This window comes from Oncorhynchus gorbuscha, linkage group LG16, assembly GCF_021184085.1.
Source record: "Oncorhynchus gorbuscha isolate QuinsamMale2020 ecotype Even-year linkage group LG16, OgorEven_v1.0, whole genome shotgun sequence".
In the NCBI taxonomy this organism is placed as follows: Eukaryota; Metazoa; Chordata; class Actinopteri; order Salmoniformes; family Salmonidae; genus Oncorhynchus; species Oncorhynchus gorbuscha.
In genome coordinates, this window is record NC_060188.1 from 33,589,907 (window position 1) to 33,611,397 (window position 21,491).

The 21,491-nt window shown below is 44.4% G+C and overlaps 1 protein-coding gene across 1 annotated transcript in view; it reads right to left on the bottom strand.

Moving 5' to 3' along the window:
• LOC123999559 (ferritin, middle subunit-like) overlaps positions 1–20,410 on the bottom strand; it is a 38,463-nt gene extending 18,053 nt beyond the window's left edge. The window contains exons 1-4 of the mRNA XM_046305449.1: positions 20,124–20,410; positions 19,671–19,817; positions 15,766–15,890; positions 15,389–15,495 (exon numbers count right to left, since the gene is read on the bottom strand). Of these exons, the coding sequence (XP_046161405.1) occupies positions 15,465–15,495; positions 15,766–15,890; positions 19,671–19,817; positions 20,124–20,225 (405 nt within the window). The 5' untranslated portion in view covers positions 20,226–20,410 and the 3' untranslated portion in view covers positions 15,389–15,464. The remainder of the gene's footprint in view (positions 1–15,388; positions 15,496–15,765; positions 15,891–19,670; positions 19,818–20,123) is intronic.
• Positions 20,411–21,491: the final 1,081 nt, after the last annotated feature.

Consider the following 21,491-nt stretch of genomic DNA (forward strand, 5'->3'; position numbering starts at 1 on the left):
TGACAGCATTTTAAACAAATGGCTGTAATATGATTGTTTTTGATGAATGATGGAAGGAAAACACACCAACAACTTTCCTGATCATTTGGCCAATATACCCCAATCACAACTCAACTAACAATAGTTTTCAATATTACTTTAAACTGTAGGTCTAACTAACAGTTTAGAAAATCACCACCAAACCCCTTGGTTTTTCACACTCAATAATTTCCTGTGTGTATCAAGAATGATCCACCTCACATAGGGGCATCCAGCCAATTTAACACAACTGTGGGAAGCATTGGAGTCAACATGAACCAGCATCCCCGTAGAACGCTGTCGACACCCTGTAGATTGAGTCCTTGCCCCCAACGAATTGAGGATGTTCTGAGGAAATAAGGGGAGTTTGCAACTCAATATTAGGAAGTTGTTCTTAATGTTTTATACACTCAATGTATATATATATACAGTGCCGTAAAAAAAAGTACAAATAAATTCCCCCTTAATGATTTTCTCTATGTTTGCATGTTTTTGTAACTGCATGTTATCAGATCTTCAACCAAAACCTAATATTAGATGAGTTTACAAATCACAAAAAAATGGATACTCATTTATTTATTGAATTAGCCAAGTTACACAACACCCAATTCCCCTGTGTGAAAAATTAATTGCCCCCTTACACTCAATAACGGGTATTGCCACCTTCAGCTGCAGTGACTGCAACCAAATGCTTCATGTAGTTGTTGATCAGTCTCTCATATTGCTGTGGAGGAATTCTGTCCCACTCTTGCATGCAGAACTTCTTTAACTCAGTGTAATTTGTTTGGATTTCAAGCTCATTTCAAGTCCGGCCACTACACCTAAATTGGGATTAGGTCTGGACTTTGACTAGGCCATTCCAAAAACGTAAAATGTATTGTTTTTTTTAACCATTTCCATGTAGACTTGATTGTGTGTTTTGGATCATTGTCTTGCTGCATGACCTAGCTGAGCTTCAGCTTCAGCTTACAGACGGATGGCCTGACATTCTGCTGTAGAACTCTCTGATACAGAGCGGAATTCATGGTTCCTTCTGTTTAAGGCAAGTCATCAAGGTCCTGAAGCATCAAAGCATCTCCAGCCCATCACACTACCACCACTATGCTTGACCATTGGTATGATGTTCTTACTGTGCAATGCAGTGTTTGGTTTTCGCCAGGCATAATGGGACCCATCTGAAGATTCTGTTATGAATAAAAGTATTGTGTTGGTCTAACCTGGAAACAGAGTGGCTAATTACTTTGGACTTTTTAGACTAATTTTATTTCTCCAAAATGAGTGAAAATAAAATTATGCTGACACCATCTAAAATATAATTTTACTTTGTAGAAATGATCTCAATACCATATCATTCCATATTATCCGGCAGGTGTGTTATTTAGCAATAAGCATGATAACCTGTTGCATGGGGTTGCCCATCTACATTTACCCCAGTGTGCTAATCATTAGCTAGATCAGTGGTTCTCAAACCTGGTCCTGGGGACCCAAAGGGGTGCAGATTTTATTTTTTTCCACAAGCACTACACAAATGATTCAAATCATCAAAGCCTTTTGATGAGTTGATAATTTGAATCAGCTGTCTAGTGCTAGGGCAAAAACAAAAATGTGCACCCCTTTGGTGACTTGACTGTCCCAAATTTTCCACTGGTACTCAGCCAAGAATGTATAAAAACTGAATAATCTAGGCCTATCTGTTACAGCGGACTCATGTTACTGCCTACGATGCTATGTTGTTGTCTTAGGTCTCTCTTTATGTAGTGTTGTGTTGTCTCTCTTGTCGTGAAAGGTCTTTTGCCTTTTGGTAGGCCGTCATTGTAAATAAAGAATTTGTTCTTAACTGACTTGCCAAGATAAATAAATTAAATTAAAATAAAATACATTTAGCCCTCTGGGGGAAATTACCATTTTTCATTTGTTTATTCAGCACTTTACCGTGTCCATTGAATTCAATGCTGCCCATTGTTCCGTTTTACTTGACGCAACCATGCAGTTTATGCTAATACTCTGCAAGATCATGGCACGATTGACCAATAGAAGCTCACTGTAGTTTCCAACTCCTACTGGATTGGCTGTTGATACCTAGCCTGTGTTAGCTTGCTAACAAACACTTGGCAAGCCACTCTGGGCGATGCTAGCATGGCTTAGCGATGCATTGCTGTATATGCTGTACTTCCGGCGCCGACTGAGATGGCCGCCTCGCTTCGCGTTCCTAGGAAACTATGCAGTTTTTTGTTTTTTTACGTGTTATTTCTTACATTAGTACCCCAGGTCATCTTAGGTTTCATTACATACAGTCGAGAAGAACTACTGAATATAAGATCAGCGTCAACTCACCATCAGTACGACCAAGAATATGTTTTCCGCGACGCGGATCCTGTGTTCTGCCTTACAAACAGGACAACGGAATGGATCGCATGCAGCGACCCAAGGAAACGACTCCGAAAAAGAGGGAAACGCGGCGGTGTTCTGGTCAGACTCGAAAAAGGGCACATCGCGCACCACTTCCCAGTATTCTTCTTGCCAATGTCCAGTCTCTCGACAACAAGGTTGATGAAATCCGAGCAAGGGTGGCATTCCAGAGGGACATCAGAAACTGCAACGTTCTCTGCTTTACGGAAACATGGCTTACTGTGAAGACGCTATCCAGGGCGGTGCAGCCAACGGGTTTCTCCACGCATCGCGCCGACAGAAACAAACATCTCTCTGGTAAGAAGAGTGGCGGGGGCGTATGCCTCATGACTAACGGGACATGGTGTGATGAAGGAAACATACAGGAACTCAAATCCTTCTGTTCACCTGATTTAGAATTCCTCACAATCAAATGTAGACCGCATTATCTTCCAAGAGAATGCTCTTCGATTATAATCACAGCCGTATATACCCCCCCCCAAGCAGACACATCGATGGCTCTGAACGAACTTTATTTAACTCTTTGCAAACTGGAAAACATTTATCCGGAGGCTGCATTCATTGTAGCTGGGGATTTTAACAAAGCCAATCTGAAAACAAGACTCCCTAAATTTTATCAGCATATCGATTGCGCAACCAGGGGTGGTAAAACCTTGGATCATTGTTACTCTAACTTGCGCGACGCATATAAGGCCCTGCCCCGCCCCCCTTTCGGAAAAGCTGACCACGACTCCATTTTGCTGATCCCTGCCTACAGGCAGAAATTAAAACAAGAGGCTCCCACGCTGAGGTCTGTCCAACGCTGGTCAGACCAAGCTGACTCTACACTCCAAGACTGCTTCCATCACGTGGACTGGGACATGTTTCGTATTGCGTCAGATGGGAATATTGACGAATACGCTGATTCGGTGTGCGAGTTCATTAGAACGTGCGTCGAAGATGTCGTTCCCATAGCAACGATAAAAACATTCCCTAACCAGAAACCGTGGATTGATGGCAGCATTCGCGTGAAACTGGGCAACCACTGCTTTTAATCAGTGTCTGGCAACATGACTTAATACAAACAGTGCAGTTATTCCCTCCGCAAGGCTATTAAACAAGCTAAGCGTCAGTACAGAGACAAAGTGGAATCTCAATTCAATGGCTCAGACACAAGAGGCATGTGGCAGGGTCTACAGTCAATCACGGACTACAAGATGAAATCCAGCCCAGTCACGGACCAGAATGTCTTGCTCCCAGGCAGACTAAATAACTTTTTTGCCCGCTTTGAGGACAATACAGTGCCACTGACACGGCCTGCAACGGAAACATGCGGTCTCTCCTTCACTGCAGCCGAGGTGAGTAAGACATTTAAACGTGTTAACCCTCGCAAGGCTGCAGGCCCAGACGGCATCCCCAGCCGCGCCCTCAGAGCATGCGCAGACCAGCTGGCCGGTGTGTTTACGGACATATTCAATCAATCCCTATACAAGTCTGCTGTTCCCACATGCTTCAAGAGGGCCACCATTGTTCCTGTTCCCAAGAAAGCTAAGGTAACTGAGCTAAACGACTACCGCCCCGTAGCACTCACTTCCGTCATCATGAAGTGCTTTGAGAGACTAGTCAAGGACCATATCACCTCCAACCTACCTGACACCCTAGACCCACTCCAATTTGCTTACCGCCCAAATAGGTCCACAGACGATGCAATCTCAACCACACTGCACACTGCCCTAACCCACCTGGACAAGAGGAATACCTATGTGAGAATGCTGTTCATCGACTACAGCTCGGCATTCAACACCATAGTACCCTCCAAGCTCGTCATCAAGCTCGAGACCCTGGGTCTCGACCCCGCCCTGTGCAACTGGGTACTGGACTTCCTGACGGGCCGCCCCCAGGTGGTGAGGGTAGGCAACAACATCTCCTCCCCGCTGATCCTCAACACGGGGGCCCCACAAGGGTGCATTCTGAGCCCTCTCCTGTACTCCCTGTTCACCCACGACTGCGTGGCCACGCACGCCTCCAACTCAATCATCAAATTTGCGGACGACACAACAGTGGTAGGCTTGATTACCAACAACGACGAGACGGCCTACAGGGAGGAGGTGAGGGCCTTCGGAGTGTGGTGTCAGGAAAATAACCTCACACTCAACGTCAACAAAACTAAGGAGATGATTGTGGACTTCAGGAAACAGCAGAGGGAACACCCCCTATCCACATCGATGGAACAGTAGTGGAGAGGGTAGCTAGTTTTAAGTTCCTCGGCATACACATCACAGACAAACTGAATTGGTCCACTCACACTGACAGCGTCGTGAAGAATGCGCAGCAGCGCCTATTCAACCTCAGGAGGCTGAAGAAATTCGGCTTGTCACCAAAAGCACTCACAAACTTTTACAGATGCACAATCGAGAGCATCCTGGCGGGCTGTATCACCGCCTGGTACGGCAACTGCTCCGCCCTCAACCGTAAGGCTCTCCAGAGGGTAGTGAGGACTGCACAACGCATCACCGGGGGCAAACTACCTGCCCTCCAGGACACCTACACCACCCGTTGTTACAGGAAGGCCATAAAGATCATCAAGGACATCAACCACCCGAACCACTGCCTGTTCACCCCGCTATCATCCAGAAGGCGAGGTCAGTACAGGTGCATCAAAGCTGGGACCGAGAGACTGAAAAACAGCTTCTATCTCAAAGCCATCAGACTGTTAAACAGCCACCACTAACATTGAGTGGCTGCTGCCAACACACTGTCATTGACACTGACCCAACTCCAGCCATTTTAATAATGGGAATTGATGGGAAATGATGTAAATATATCACTAGCCACTTTAAACAATGCTACCTTATATAATGTTACTTACCCTACATTATTCATCTCATATGCATATGTATATACTGTACTCTACATCATCGACTGCATCCTTATGTAACACATGTATCACTAGCCACTTTAACTATGCCACTTTGTTTACTTTGTCTACACACTCATCTCATATGTATATACTGTACTCGATACCATCTACTGTATGCTGCTCTGTACCATCACTCATTCATATATCCTTATGTACATGTTCCTTATCCCCTTACACTGTGTATAAGACAGTAGTTTTGGAATTGTTAGTTAGATTACTTGTTGGTTATCACTGCATTGTCGGAACTAGAAGCACAAGCATTTCGCTACACTCGCATTAACATCTGCTAACCATGTGTATGTGACAAATAAAATTTGATTTGATTTGATTTGTGTATACCCCCTGTAATGTCTAAACCAAGCTGTTTCTAAAAACTCTGGTTTTAAAATGGTGCAGTTCACTTATTTTTAAAAGCAGAAATAAATGTAGGAGGAATGGAAAGCTGGGATCTTCCTCTTAACAGTGACCATCAAAGCTGCTTTCTTGGTGTGTTTCTCCCCTGATTATATTAAGAAATGTTGTGAAATGACTGCGCACAAGGGCACCAGGGGACATTTTTAGGATTTGGGATGTCAGTTTGAATCCCGCCATTTAGTATGATACAGTGCATTCGGAAAGATTTCAGACCCCTTGACTTTTTCCACATTTTATTACGTTACAACCTTATTCTAAAATGAATATAATTATTTCCCCCCTCATAAATCTACACCCAAAGGACCTAATGACAAAGTGAAAACAGGTTTTTAGAAATGTTTGCAAAAACGAGATATACCTTATTACATAAGTATTCAGACCCTTTGCTATGAGACTCACGCGCATCCTGTTACCATTGATCATCCTTGAGACATTTCTACAACTTGATTGGAGTCCACGTGTGGTACATTCAATTGATTGGACATGATTTGGAAAGGCACACAACTGTATATTAAAGGTCCCACAGTTGCCAGTGCATGTCAGAGCAAAAAAACAAACAAGCCATGAGGTCCAAGGAATTGTTCATAGAGCTCCAAGACAGGATTTTGTCTCGGCACAGATCACAGAAAAATGTCTGCAGCATTGATGGTCCCCAAGAACACAGTGGCTTCCATCATTCATGAATGGAACAAGTTTGGAACCACTAAGACTCTTCCTAGAGCTGGCCGCCCAGCCAAACTGAGCTATTGGAGGAGAAGGGCCTTGGTCCGGGAGGTGACCAAGAACCCAACGGTCACCCTGACAGAGCTCTAGAGTTCCTCTGTGTAGATGGGGAACCTTCCAGAAGGACAACCATCTCTGCAGCACTCCACCAATCAGAACTTTATGGTAGAGTGGCCAGACGGAAGACACTCCTCCGTAAAAGTCACATGACAACCCGCTTAGATTTTGGCAAAATGCATCTAAAGACTCTCAGACCACGAGAAAAAAGATTATCTGGTCTAATGAAACCAAGACTGAACTCTTTGGATTGAATGCCAAGCGTCATGTCTGGAGGAAACCCGACATCAACCCTACGGTGAATTATGGTGATGCTGTAACGGCGTTCGTCTGTTGAAGGAGAGTCGGACCAAAATGCAGCGTGGTGGTTACTCATGTTCTTTAATGTAGAATAGCGATACATGAAATAACTTATAAATATACAAAAAACAACAAAAGGACCGTGAAAACCTATACAGCCTGTCTGGTGAACAACTACACAGAGACAGGAACAATCACCCACAAAATACACAGTGAAACCCAGGCTACCTAAATATGGTTCCCAATCAGAGACAACGAGAATCACCTGACTCTGATTGAGAACCGCCTCAGGCAGCCAAGCCTATGCTAGACACACCCCTAATCAACCACAATCCCAATGCCTACAAAAACCCCAATACGACAACACAATAAACCCATGTCACACCCTGGCCTGAACAAATAATTAAAGAAAACACAAAATACTAAGACCAAGGCGTGACAGAACCCCCCCCCCCCCCCCCCCCGGACGCACCTCAAAACCATAGGGATGGTTCGGGTGGGCGTCTGTCCATGGTGGCGGCTCCGGCTCGGGACGTGGACCCCACTCCATTAATGTCATAGTTCCTCCCCTTTGCGTCCTGGGATAATCCACCCTCGCCGCCGACCATGGCCTAATAGTCCTCACCCAGAACCCCACTGGACTGAGGGGCAGCTCGTGACTGAGGGGGAGATCGGGACTGAAGGGCAGCTCGGGACTGAGGGGCAGCTCGGGACTGAGGGGCAGCTCGGGACTGAGGCAGCTCGGGACTGAGGGGAAGCTCGGGACTGAGGGGAAGCTCGGGACTGAGGGGAAGCCCAGTACTGAGGGGAAGCCCAGTACTGAGGGGAAGCCCAGCACTGAGATGAAGCTCAGGCAGGTAGTAGGCTCCGGCAGATTCTGGCTGGCTGGCGGATCTGGAAGAGTCTGGTTGACTGGCAGATCTGGAAGATCATAGCTGACTGGCGGATCTAGCTGCTCTGGCTGCTCCATGCAGATTGACAGCTCTGGCTGCTCCATGCAGACTGGCAGCTCTGGCTGCTTCATGCAGACTGGCAGCTCTGGCTGCTCCATGCAGACTGGCAGCTCTGGCTGCTTCATGCAGACTGGCAGCTCTGGCTGCTCCATGCAGACTGGCAGCTCTGGCTGCCCCATGCAGACTGGCAGCTCTGGCTGCTCCATGCAGACTGGCAGCTCTGGCTGCTCCATGCAGACTGGCAGCTCTGGCTGCTCCATGCAGACTGACAGCTCAGGCTGCTCCATGCAGACTGACAGCTCTGGCTGCTCCATGCAGACTGACAGCTCTGGCTGCTCCATGCAGACTGACAGCTCTGGCTGCTCCATGCAGACTGGCAGCTCATGCTGCTCCATGCAGTCTGGCAGCTCAGGCTGCCCTGAACAGGCAGGAGGCTCCGGCAGCGCTGTAGAGAAGGAAGGCTCTGGCTGCGCTGAACAGGCGGGAGGCTCCGGCAGTGCAGGAGAGAAGGATGGCTCTGGCTGTGCTGAACAGGCGAGGCGCACTGAAGGCCTGGTGCGTGGTGCTGGAACTGGTGGTACTGGATCGAGAACACGCACAGGAAGCCTGGTGCGGGGAGCTGCCACAGGAGGACTGGTGCGTGAAGGTGGCACAGGATGGACCGGACCGTGAAGGTGTACTGGAGAGCCTGAGAGCAGGGCTGGCACAGGATGTGCGAGGCTAGATAGGTACACAGGAGGCCTTGTGCGTGAGGCTGGCACAATTTTCACCAGCCGACTAACACGCACCTCAGGACGAGTATGGAGCGCTGACCCAGGTGCCATCAAATCCCCGACACGCTCCGTCGGACGAATCTTGTACCTAAAGCACCAAGCTAGCAACTCCCTCATTACTCTCTCCTCCACTATCCCCATTAACTCCTTCACAGTCTCTGCTTCGCTCACCTCTAACACCGGCTCTGGTTCTGGTCTCCTCCTTGGCTCCTCACGATTTACAAGGAGAGTTGGCTCAGGTCTATCTCCTGACTCTGCCACTCTCTCCCTGAGCCCCCCCGCCCAATACATTCTTGGGGCTGACTCACAGGCTTTCTTCTGCGCCGTCGTGATTGTCTGTCCAACTCCATTCTCCTATAACCCTCTTCGCACTGCTCCAGCGAATCCCAGGCGGGCTCCGGTACTCTCCCTGGGTCGACCGCCCACCTTTTTATTTCCTTCCCAAGTAGTGTAGTCCCGATATTGTAGCTCCTGCTGCCGCTGTTGTTTCTCCTCATACCAGCGTCTCTCAGCTCTCGCCGCCTCTAGTTCTTCTTTGGGGCGGCGATATTCTCCCGGCTGATCCCAGGGTCCTTCTCCGAACAATTCATCCTCCTTTCGCTGCTCCTGCTGTCGCTGCCTGTTACCACGCCGCTCGGTCCGTGTGTGGTGGGTGATTCTGTAACGCCGTTCGTCTGTTGAAGGAGAGTCGGACCAAAATGCAGCGTGGTGGTTACTCATGTTCTTTAATGTATAATAGCGATACATGAAATAACTTATAAATATACAAAAAGCCTATGCCTGACACACCCCTAATCAACCACAATCCCAATGCCTACTAAAACAATACGACAACACAATAAACCCATGTCACACCCTGACCTGAACAAATAATTAAAGAAAACACAAAATACTAAGACTAAGCGTGACAGATGCAGCATCATGCTGTGGGGATGTTTTTCAGTGGCAGGGACTGGGAGACTAGTGAGGATCGAGGGAAAGATGATCAGAGAAAAGTACAGAGAGATCCTTGATGAAAACCTTCTCCAGAGTGCTCAGGACCTCAGACTGGGGTGAAGGTACAACTTCCAACAGGACAACGACCCTAAGCACACAGCCAAGGCAACGCAGGAGTGGCTTCGAGACAAGTCTCTGAATGTCATTGAGTGACCCAGCCAGACCCAGCCGGACATTACCCTGATCGAACATCTCTGGGGAGAACTGAAAATAGCTCTGTAGCGACGCTCCCCATCCAACCTGACAGAGCTTGAGAGGATCTGCACAGAAGAATGGGAGAAACTCCCCAAATACAGGTATGCCAAGCTTTTAGCATCATACCCAAGAACACTCGAGACTGTAATCGCTGCAAAGGTTCTTCAACAAAGTACTGAGTAAAGGGTCTGAATACTTATGTAAATGTAATATTTCCATTAATTTTTTAAAAAATCATTATAAATGAGCAAGAATGTCTAAAAACCTGTTTTTACTTTGTCATTATGGGGTATTGTGTGTAGACTGATGAGGGGGGAAAACTATTAATCTATTTTAGAATAAGGCTTTAACTTCTTTAACAAAATGTGGAAAAAGGTCAAGGGGTCTGAATACTTTCTGAATGCACTGTATATGACCATTAAGGCCAGATCGTTCTTCAAGATGTTCAGACGTTCATAGGTGACCAGCAGGGTCACATAATAATCACAGTGGTTATAGAGGACGCAACAGGTCAGCACCTCAGGAGTAAATCTCAGTTGACTTTTCATAGCCCAGCATTCAGAGGTTGAGAGGCCGATAGAGACAGAGGAGAAACGAAACAGCAGTATAAGGTAACATGTCTGGTGAACAGGTCAGGGTTCCATAGCTGCAGGCAGAACAGCAGAAACTAGAGCAGCAGCACAACCAGGTGGACTGGGGAGTCTTCAGGCCAGGTAGTTCTGATGCATGGGCGTTGGGCTCAGGTCCTCCGGGACGGGGGGAGGGGAGGAGAGAGCATACAGATAAGACAGGAGAATTACACCAGTCCCCCCACACATAGACTATTGCAGCATATACAGTACAAGTCGAAAGTTTGGACACACCTATTCATTCAATTGTGTTTCTTTATTTGTACTATTTAGCACATTGTGGAATAATAGTGAAAACATCAAAACTATGAAATAATACATATGGAATCATGTAGTAACCAAAAAAGTGATATATTTAAAATAGATTTTAGATTCTTCATCGTAACCACGCTTTGCCTTGATGTCAACTTTGCACACTCTTGGCATTCTATCAGCCAGCTTCACCTGGAATGCTTTTCCAACAGTCTTGAAGGAGTTCCCACATATGCTGAGCACTTGTTGGCTGCTTTTCCTTCACTCTGCAGTCCAACTCATCCCAAACAATCTCAATTTGGTATTTTATTAGGATCCCCATTCGCTGTTTCAAATGCAGCAGCTACTCTTCCTGGGGTCCACACAAAACATGAAGCATAACATAATACACAACATCAATAGACAAGAACACCTCAAGGACACAACTACATACATTTTTTAAAAGACACACATAGCTTACATATCAATGCATACACACAAAATATAGAGGTCAAATATGGGAGAGGCATTGTGTCGTGAGGTGTTGCTTTATCTGATTTTGGGGTTGAGGTTGGGTGATTGTGGAGGCCAGGTCATCTGCACCACTTCATCACTCTACTTGGTCAAATAGCCCTTACATAGCCTGGAGGTGTGTTGGGTCATTGTCCTGTTGAAAAACAAAAGATAGTGGGACTAAGTGCAAACCATTGTTTGATTAGCAATGATCAACAAATGTACATGGCTTAAAGCATGCTTTTACAGTCTCAGTCAAAAATGACAGCTTAGGGTTGCAAAGGTATGGATTCCTATGTTGAAGATGTGAAGAATATTTGCTGTTCTGTGGTGTGTAATGAGGAGCAACCAGATGCTGCACTTGACACATTTATGAAATTACTAATAAGCATAGGGTGACCCACAACAGACCCAGTGTCGGCCATCATTGTAAAGAAGAAGTTGTTTGTAATTGACTTGCCGAGTTAAATTATTTAAAGAAAAACACGTTTTAAACACATCTCTGCAGCTTTTGACATTATTGATCATAATCTGCTGCTGGAAAAAGCATAAGTGTTATGGCTTTACATCCCCTGCTATATTGTCGATGTAGAGTTACCTGTCTAACAGAACACAGAGGGTGTTCTTTAATGGAATCCTCTCCAACATAATCTAGGTAGAGTCAGGCATTCCCCAGAGCAGCTTTCTAGGCCCCTTATTGTTTCTATCTTTACTAATGACTTGCCACTGGCGCTGAGTGAAGCCTGTGTGTCTATGTATGCTGATGACTCAACACTATATACATCAGCTACCACAGCAGGTGTAATCACTGCAAACCTTAAGAGCTGCAGTCAGTTTCAGAATGGGTGGCAAGAAATAAGTTGGTCCTAAATACATGAATTTCAAAAACTAAAGGCATTGTATTGGGGACCTAAAATTGACACAATTGGCCAAGAACTGGGCAGCACGACTCACCCTTAAATGTACACAGAGAGGTAACATTATACATGTCAATCTCTCATGGCTCAAAGTAGAGATTTACTTCATCACTACTTGTATTTGTGAGAATTATTGACATATTGAATGCACCGAGCTGTCAGTTTAAACTACTAGCACACAACTCAGACACCAATGCATACCCCACATGTCTCCAGGTCTCATCACAGTCCCCAAGTCCAGAACAGACTATGGGAGGTGCACAGTACTACAGAGAGACATGACATGGCTACTATTCCACATCATGTCATGCAAACAGTAAATTAGATTTTAAAATAGTTAGATACAACTTGCTGGACAGCGGGGAGTGTGAAGAGACACATATGCACTATAGACACGCACATTTATTTTGTGTTGTCGATATGTGGTAGAGTAGTGGCCTGAGGGCAAACACGTGTGGCGACATCTGGTTTGTAATGTATAGAACTGCCTTTATTTCGCTGGACCCCAGGAAGAGTAGCTGCTGCCTTGACAGCAGGTAATTGGGATCCGTAACACAAATATTTGTAAATGTCAAGGAACATGTCGTTTAGCCAGGTGCCTTCCAGTGGCCTTTTCAGGTACTTCAGATTCTCACAAATCTCAGGCCCTCCATGGAGCTTTCACATATAAAATGTACTTTTAGATAAACATTACCCTAAATATAAACCATCAACTTAGTGAAAACCATTACCTTTAAAAAAATGTACTCAATTATTTTACCATGTCAGTATTTCATGGTTGTAAATGTTGGTGGCAGTTGTGTAAAGAAAAATGGATGAGTGGCAGAATGATTGAAAATGCCATTGTTGATCAAACACATTTAATTAGGCTATTTTCCCCTTCAACCACCTGGTCTATCCACTAGAAACCCATGTACTAGATGGACACATGAAAAATATAAATATGTTCAGTTAAAGTATAAATTACCAAAGTTAGACTGCCTGTTAATTACAGAAGACTTCAGTAATTTTGGTAAATTACCAGTAGCTTTGCAACCATATGACAGCTCCAATAAGCCCTTTATGGTGAACGAGAGGCATTAGGATTTCTATTGTGATTATTCAGTTAGTTTGCTGGCTTCTCTGATAGATCCTACTGGCTTTACATTTATAGGGAGGGGAGAGTGTTAAACTGGTGCAGTGCAACACTGCTGTGACATTGATGTTTTTGTTGACAACACTACTGTATTTTGGAGGCAAGGCATCTTGTAAAACAATAAAAAAGATCTCTAAAGTTTGTTTTCTTAAGTGTTGACCTGTAGTAATGATGTTTCAGTCTATTCAGGTTGTTTGCTCGGTCTTACTGAGCATCTTCATACCAGTGATAAATACTAACAATTGTAGACCAACCAACTAGTGGCTGAGGGTCATAACAATAGGATAAGTTCAACATGAGGTTTTATAAAGGATGTTACCTCTCTCTCACCACAGGGCACTATTACAAGAAATGTGACAGATACAATGTCAATTAAGGGCCCAACTGTCAACTCTACCCATAAAAGTGAAATGGGTAACTACAGTCAATGTAGACCTTAACTCTGCATCTCAAAAGGTTATTAGACAGCCTCGAGGGAAATCTGTATGCCGCGTGGGGCTGCAGCGTAGCCTAGTGGTTAGTGTTGGACTAGTAACTGAAATGTTGGAAGATCGAATCCCTGAGCTGACAAGCTACAAATTGGTTTCCAGAACCCCAGCTCAGAACACACAACTCAGCGATCCTACTCACGGATGGGCTATTGCAGCAGACGACCACACCGGGTTCCACTCCTATCTAGAGGTCGACCGATTAATCGGAATGGCCGACAATTAATCTTAATGGTTGTACAGTCGTCTCAAATAAAACTGTGAAGGACCTCGGCGTTACTCTGGACCATGATCTCTCTTTTGAAGAACATATCAAGACCATTTCGAGGACAGCTTTTTCCATCTACGTAATCTTGCAAAAATCAAACTTTCTGTTCTAATGATGCAGAAAAATTAATCCATGCTTTTGTCACTTCTAGGTTAGACTACTGCAATGCTCTACTTTCCGGCTACCCGGATAAAGCACTAAATAAACTTAAGTTAGTGCTAAATACGGCTGCTAGAATCCTGACTAGAACCCCCAAATTTGATCATATTACTCCAGTGCTAGCCTCTACACTGGCTTCCTGTCAAAGCAAGGGCTGATTTCAAGGTTTTACTGCTAACCTACAAAGCATTACATGGGCTTGCTCCTACCTATCTCTCTGATTTTGTCCTGCCGTACAAACCTACACGTATGCTACGGTCACAAGACGCAGGCCTCCTAATTGTCCCTAGAATTTCTAAGCAAACAGCTGGAGGCAGGGCTTTCTCCTATAGAGCTTCTTTTTTATGGAACGGTCTGCCTACCCATGTCAGAGACGCAAACTCGGTCTCAACCTTTAAGTCTTTACTGAAGACTCATCTCTTCAGTGGGTCATATGATTGAGTGTAGTCTGGCCCAGGAGTGGGAAGGTGAACGGAAAGGCTCTGGAGCAACGAACCGCCCTTGCTGTCTCAGCCTCCAGTATTTATGCTGCAGTAGTTTGTGTCGGGGGCTAGGGTCAGTTTGTTATATCTGGAGTACCTCTCCTGTCCTATTCGGTGTCCTGTGTGAGTCCAAGTGTGCGTTCTCTAATTCTCTCCTTCTTTCTTTCTCTCTCTCGGAGGACCTGAGCCCTAGGACCATGCCCCAGGACTACCTGACATTATGACTCCTTGCTGTCCCCAGTCCACCTGGCCATGCTGCTGCTCCAGTTTCAACTGTTCTGCCTTACTATTATATGACCATGCTGGTCATTTATGAATATTTGAACATCTTGGCCATGTTCTGTTATAATCTCCACCCGGCACAGCCAGAAGAGGACTGGCCACCCCACATATGCTCTCTCTAATTCTCTCTTTCTTTCTCTCTCTCGGAGGACCTGAGCCCTAGGACCGTGCCCCAGGACTACCTGACATGATGGCTCCTTGCTGTCCCCAGTCCATCTGACTGTGCTGCTGCTCCAGTTTCAACTGTTCTGCCTTATTATTATTTGACCATGCTGGTCATTTATGAACATTTGAACATCTTGGTCATGTTCTGTTATAATCTCTACCCGGCACAGCCAGAAGAGGACTGGCCACCCCACATAGCCCGGTTCCTCTAGGTTTCTTCCTAGGTTTTGGCCTTTCTAGGGAGTTTTTCCTAGCCACCGTGCTTTTACACCTGCATTGTTTGCTGTTCGGGGTTTTAGGCTGGGTTTCTGTACAGCACTTTGAGATATCAGCTGATGTACGAAGGGCTATATAAATAAATTTGATTTGATTTTGATTTGATTTGTTGTTGACAGCATCCATCTTGGTGAGGTTTGTGATGTAGTCTCCCAGCTTCTTAATGGCCTCCACCTGCTCATTCAGGTAATGGGTCTCCAGGAAGTGACACAGCTAAAGAGGGAAAACAGGTCAGAAAAGAGAATGACTACAGACTATTGTAGATACAGTAACACACAAGAGCCTGGTGGTAATGGCATAAGTGCAGATAATGAGGTGTTTACAGCTGTGTAACTCCTGCACGAGCTGCATCGTGTGTGTAAAGTGGCATTCATGCGTCTAAAGAGGCAGGTCACACAATCCTGTGTAATTAGTTAGCAGAGGTACAACAACCTGATCAGCTCCTGGGACAGTACCTGTATTCTATGTAATGATATTACTTACATGGGGTCAACCTTGTCAGAGGCAATCTTGTGCAGGTCCAGCAGGGCCTGGTTCACATTCTTCTCCAACTGCAGAGCACACTGCATGGCCTCCAGCCCATTGCCCCACTCATCACGTTCTGGTTTCTACACAGGACAGTGAACACAGAAGGGTTAGGGACTACTAGCAGATGTTTCTATACATAATTCAAAGTCAGTTCAATCAGTATATCTGACAAACTGGAACCAATGCAGAAAGATCAAGATTTAGTCATTTTAACAACCACATAAGCTGGAGTTTATGAAGCACATCATGGGTCCGGTGTGGCTCAGTCGATAGAGAATGGCGCTTGCGACGCCAAAGGTTTCCAGAACCCCAGCTCAGAACACACAACTCGGCGGTCCTACTCACGGATGGGCTATTACAGCAGACGACCACACCGGGTTCCACTCCTATCTAGAGGTCGACCGATTAATCGGAACGGCAGAGTTAAGATGTCACAGCAATCGGTAATCGGCATTTTTGGACACCGATCACGGCCGATTACATTGCACTCCACAAGGAGACTGCGTGGCAGGCTGACTACCTGTTATGAGAATGCAGCAAGGAGCTAGCTAGCATTAAACCAATCTTATAAAAAAAACAACCAACCATGTGTAGTTATTACTAGATTATCTAGCTTGTCCTGCGTTGCATATAATCAACGTGGTGCCTTTTAACGTCTTATGGCAGTATTGAGTAGCTTGGATGATTAAGGTTCCCGGATTAAACTGCTTGCTACTCAGGCCCAGTTGCTAACATTATTAGTAAATTTGGATAGGAAACACAGAAGTTTCTAAAACTGTTTGAATGATGTCTGAGTATAACAGGACTCTTATGGCAGGCAAAAAGCTGAGGAAAAAAATCCAACCAGGAAGTAGGAAGTCTGAGCTTTGTAGTTTTTCAACTCATAGCCTATCTAATATACAGTGTCTACGGGGTCATAATGCACTTCTTAAGGCTTCCACTAGATGTCAACAGTCTTCAGAACCTTGTTTGATGCTTCTACTGTGAAGGACGGGGAATGGGAGCTGAATGAGTCAGGTCTGCCAGAGTGGCATGAGCTGGTCACACGCGGTCACGTGAGAGTTAGCTTGCAGCCCATTGCATTTCTGAAGACAAAGGAATTCTCCAGTTGGAACATTATTGAAGATTGATGATAAAAACATCCTAAAGATTGATTCTATAGATCGTTTGACATGTTTCTACGGACTGTAACGGAACTTTATGACTTTGCCTGGTCATGCCTCATGAATTTGGATTACTGGGCTAAACGCGAACAAAATGGAGATATTTGGACATCAATGGACTTCATCGAACAAATCAAACATTTATTGTGGAACTGGGATTCCATTCAGATGAAGAGAAAAGGTAAGTGAATATTTATAATGCCATTTCTGACTTTGTTGACTCACGAAACGGCGGATCCGTATGGCTCGTTTTGTTTCGGAGCGCTGAATTCCGATCGCATGGTGTGCTTTTTCGGTAAAGCTTTTTTGAAATCGGACACTGGTGGTATTAATACGTTTCTTTAAAATGGTGTAAAACACTTGTATGTTTGAGGAATTTTAATTATGAGATCTGTTTTGAATTTGGCGCCCTGCACAATCACTGGCTGTTGTCATATCGATCCCGTTAACAGGATCTAAGCCATAAGTTAATTTATCATAGCCTACTTCGTTAAATCACCAATTTGGCAAACGCACCAATGTGTACCTAACCATAAAAGGTGCCTTAAAATCAATACACAAGTATATATTTTTAAACCTGCATATTAGTTCATATTGCCTGCTAACATGAATTTCATTTAACTAGGGAAATTGTGTCACTTCTCTTTTGTTCTGTGCAACAGTCAGGGCACATGCAGCAGTTTGGGCCACCTGGCTCTTAGCGAACTGTGTGAAGACTATTTGTTCCTAACAAAGACAGCCAACTTTGCCAAACGGGGACGATTTAACAAAAGAGCATTTGCGAAGAAAGCACAATCGTTGCACAAATTAACCTAACCATAAACAATGCCTTTCTTAAAATCAATACACAGATGTATGTTTTAAACATGCATATTTAGTTCAAATAAATGCATGTTAGCAGGCAATATTAAACTAGGGAAATTGTGTCACTTCTCTTGCGTTGATTGCACGCAGAGTCAGGGTACATGCTACAGTTTGGGCCATCTGACTTGTTATGTCATAATTATGTAATTAGTTAACAACATTGAAGGTTGTGCAATGTAACAGGAATATTTAGACTTATGGATGCCACCCGTTAGGTAAAATACAGAACGGTAAACGTTTTGTTTTCGAAATGTTCGTATCTGGATTTGACCATATTAATGACCTAAGGCTCATTTCTGTGTTACTATGTTAAAATGAAGTCTATGATTTGACATTTGATAGAGCAGTCTGACCGAGCGGTGGTAGGCAGCAGCTGGCTCGTAGCGGTGATTCAAACAGCACTTTTGTGCGTTTGCCAGCAGCTCATCGCTGTGCTTAAAGCATTGAGCGGTTTGTGACTTCAAGCCTAGCAACTTCCGAGATTAGGCTGGTGTAACCGATGTGAAATGGCTAGCTAGTTAGCAGGGTGCGTGCTAATAGCGTTTCAATCGGTGACACGCGCTTTGAGACCTTGAAGTAGTTGTTCCCCTTCCAATAGTCAAAGGTATATGAAATACAAATGGTTGAAAGAAATAGTCATAATAACTACAACCTAAAACTTATTACCTGGGAATATTAAAGACTCAAGTGAAAAGGAACCACCAACTTTCGTATGTTCTCATGTTCTGAGCAAGGAACTTAAACATTAGCTTTTTTACATGGCACATATTGCACTTTTACATTCACCAAAACTTTTTTTTGCATTATTTAAACCAAATTAAACATGTTTCATTATTTATATAAGGCTAAAGTGATTGTATTGATGTATTACATTAAGTTAAAATTAAAGTGTCTCCAACGGGCAATTGAGTGGGAAAACATTGCCTGGAACAGCGAGTTATGTTCACTGCACAGTCCCCAGACCTCAAACCAATAGAGAATCTTTGGGACGAGATGGAACGGGCTGTTCACAGCAAGACTATATCGCCGTAACATCTGCAGCAAATGCCTGATTTCAGCGTGTCAGCATGGACCAACATCCCTGTGGAATGTTTCAGACACCTTGTAGAATGTCCCAAAAAAATGCAGGCTGTTCTGGAGGCAAACAGGGGTCTGAGTAGAAGAGTTTAACCACTTATTTTGCACTCACTAGTCTACAAACCCCCCTCCCCCACACACTGACACCAGTCACACATCCTCATTGCCAAGTCACTTTTAACCCTTACCTACTGTATTATATCTCAACTACCTCGTACCCCTGCACATGGTCTCAGTACTTGTATAAAGCCTTGTTATTCTTTGTTACCATTCCCATTTAGCAAATATTTATCTTTAACTCTGAGCAAGTAAGTACACATCATCGCAAAGTCATTGGTCACTCGCACTGACTACAACAGGTGTAGACAGTGCGCGTGACCAATGACCAATTCAGTGGTTATGAAGGAATGGAGGCAGTGTGTTCAGGCCTAAGCGGTCAGGACATTATCTCTTCTGGTCACCTTGCTCTAATACCAGGGCAGCCACACAGGGCCTGCCTTACAAAGAACTCAGTATTAACATGAATGACTACTAATCCAAAACAACTTCACAGTATTAAAAAAAAGGCTCTAGATTGACTATAAAGGGTTCTTTAGACGTCTTGCCATAGATTATAGATCAGCCACTTGGTTCCAGGTAGAACCTTTCTTACTGAGACAAGAACCATTTCAACCAGAGAACCCTCTACCAAGATGTTAACGTTCTTTTTGTTGCGCAGTATACAAGGTATGTGTTTTTCGACGCGCAGGCGCTCACCTTGATGTCCTGGAGTAAAATGCGTCCACCTCTCTTGATCTGGAAGGAGAGTTGCTTGTCGGCGTGCTCCCGCTCCTCGTCGCTGTTCTCCTTGAAGAAATGCGCGAAGCCAGGCAGAGCCACATCGTCACGGGAGAAATAGAAAGCCTGGGTTGAAAAACAAGTGTGTTTAGAAACACATGTCAAATATAACTCATTATATTATCGAGGGATCTAAGCATGATTGACACAGCAATATGATCCGGAAAATCATAAGCCTACTTGGTAACCTGCCAATTAACCTGTCAATGAGATACGCTCTGTCCAAGGATATATTTATGAGCTTTATTTGAATGATACGTCTACCTCAAAGCTGTTGCCTAGGCGTACAGAAAAAATATTAAGGCTCAGGCATAATAATATTAGGTAAAGCAACAAACTGTTCCTATTGGTAGCCAATTACAGTCCCCTTACCATTGAAGTGTAAGTATAAGAGGCAAACATCTCCATGTTGATCATCCGGTTGATTGCAACTTCGCAATCGTGGTGATAGTTCTGGCGGACCTGAGACTCCATTTTCACTTTATATCAAAATTAACGGTACAAATCTAGAGATTCTTAGATTATTTTACTAAGACAGTTCACGTAGTTATTACGTTATCAATCCGGAATGTTATATTGCGCGGGAGGCGGGCAGAAGAGTTCCGTTCAATCACTGTTGAAGCAAGAAGTTCTTCATGCGTCTTCCCAGAGTTTTGAATTGGAAGGAGCCTTGTTCGCTCTATTTATTGTTCCAAGCGGACCGCGTCAGTGAAATCGACCTTCTTTGATGAGATTTAACGGCAGGTTGGCATCCAATACATGTTGCATTACCGCCACCTACTAGACTGGAGTATAACTCTCTTATACTTTGCTTATTTCTTTTTTAATCAACAACCACACCAACCAAAAATACAACAAATACCCTACCATCTAACACTACACTCACAAAAATATATATAATAAAAACCATACTCCCCTATTTACATCTATTTAGTCGTACTTCAGGCCAACAGCATGAAAGGATGGGACACCACCACTTAAAACACGCTGTAACTCAAAATAAATCAAATCCAATTTTATTACTCACATGCGCCAAATACAACAGTAGACCTTTCAGTGAAATGCTGACTTACGAGCTCCTAACCGACAGTGCAGTTAAAAGAAATACAGATATGAGATACAACTCTTCTGATGTCAAGTCTCGAACACCCAAATACCTCTCTGCAGCTGCCACCACAACCTCTACTTCCTGCAACTTTACGTTCCATCCCTGCAGTACAGTTGATAACCATTACTATAAATGCCAAATATTTCCAATCTTACTGAAACATATATCACTTGTTGGTTTATCCCTCTGTATTGGTACAGATCTACTACTAACACCCCTCCTCTTTGGATCTCTCCCCCTTGACCCATCTTCCTCTACCTCTTAACTGCCTCAGCATATGACAACTTCTGCACTAACGTTACTCTAACCCTGGAAACCTCAACCTGCTTCTCTCGCACGGGACATTTTTGATACCCAGCTCCATGGGCACCCCTAAATCAAATCAAATCAAATGTATTTATATAGCCCTTCATACATCAGCTGATATATCAAAGTGCTGTACAGAAACCCAGCCTAAAACCCCAAACAGCAAGCAATGCAGGTGTAGAAGCACGGTGGCTCGGAAAAACACCCTTGAAATGCCAAAATCTAGGAAGAAACGTAGAGAGGAACCAGGCTATGAGGGGGGGCCAGTCCTCTTTTGGCTGTGCCGGGTGGAGATTATAACAGAACATGGCCAAGATGTTCAAATG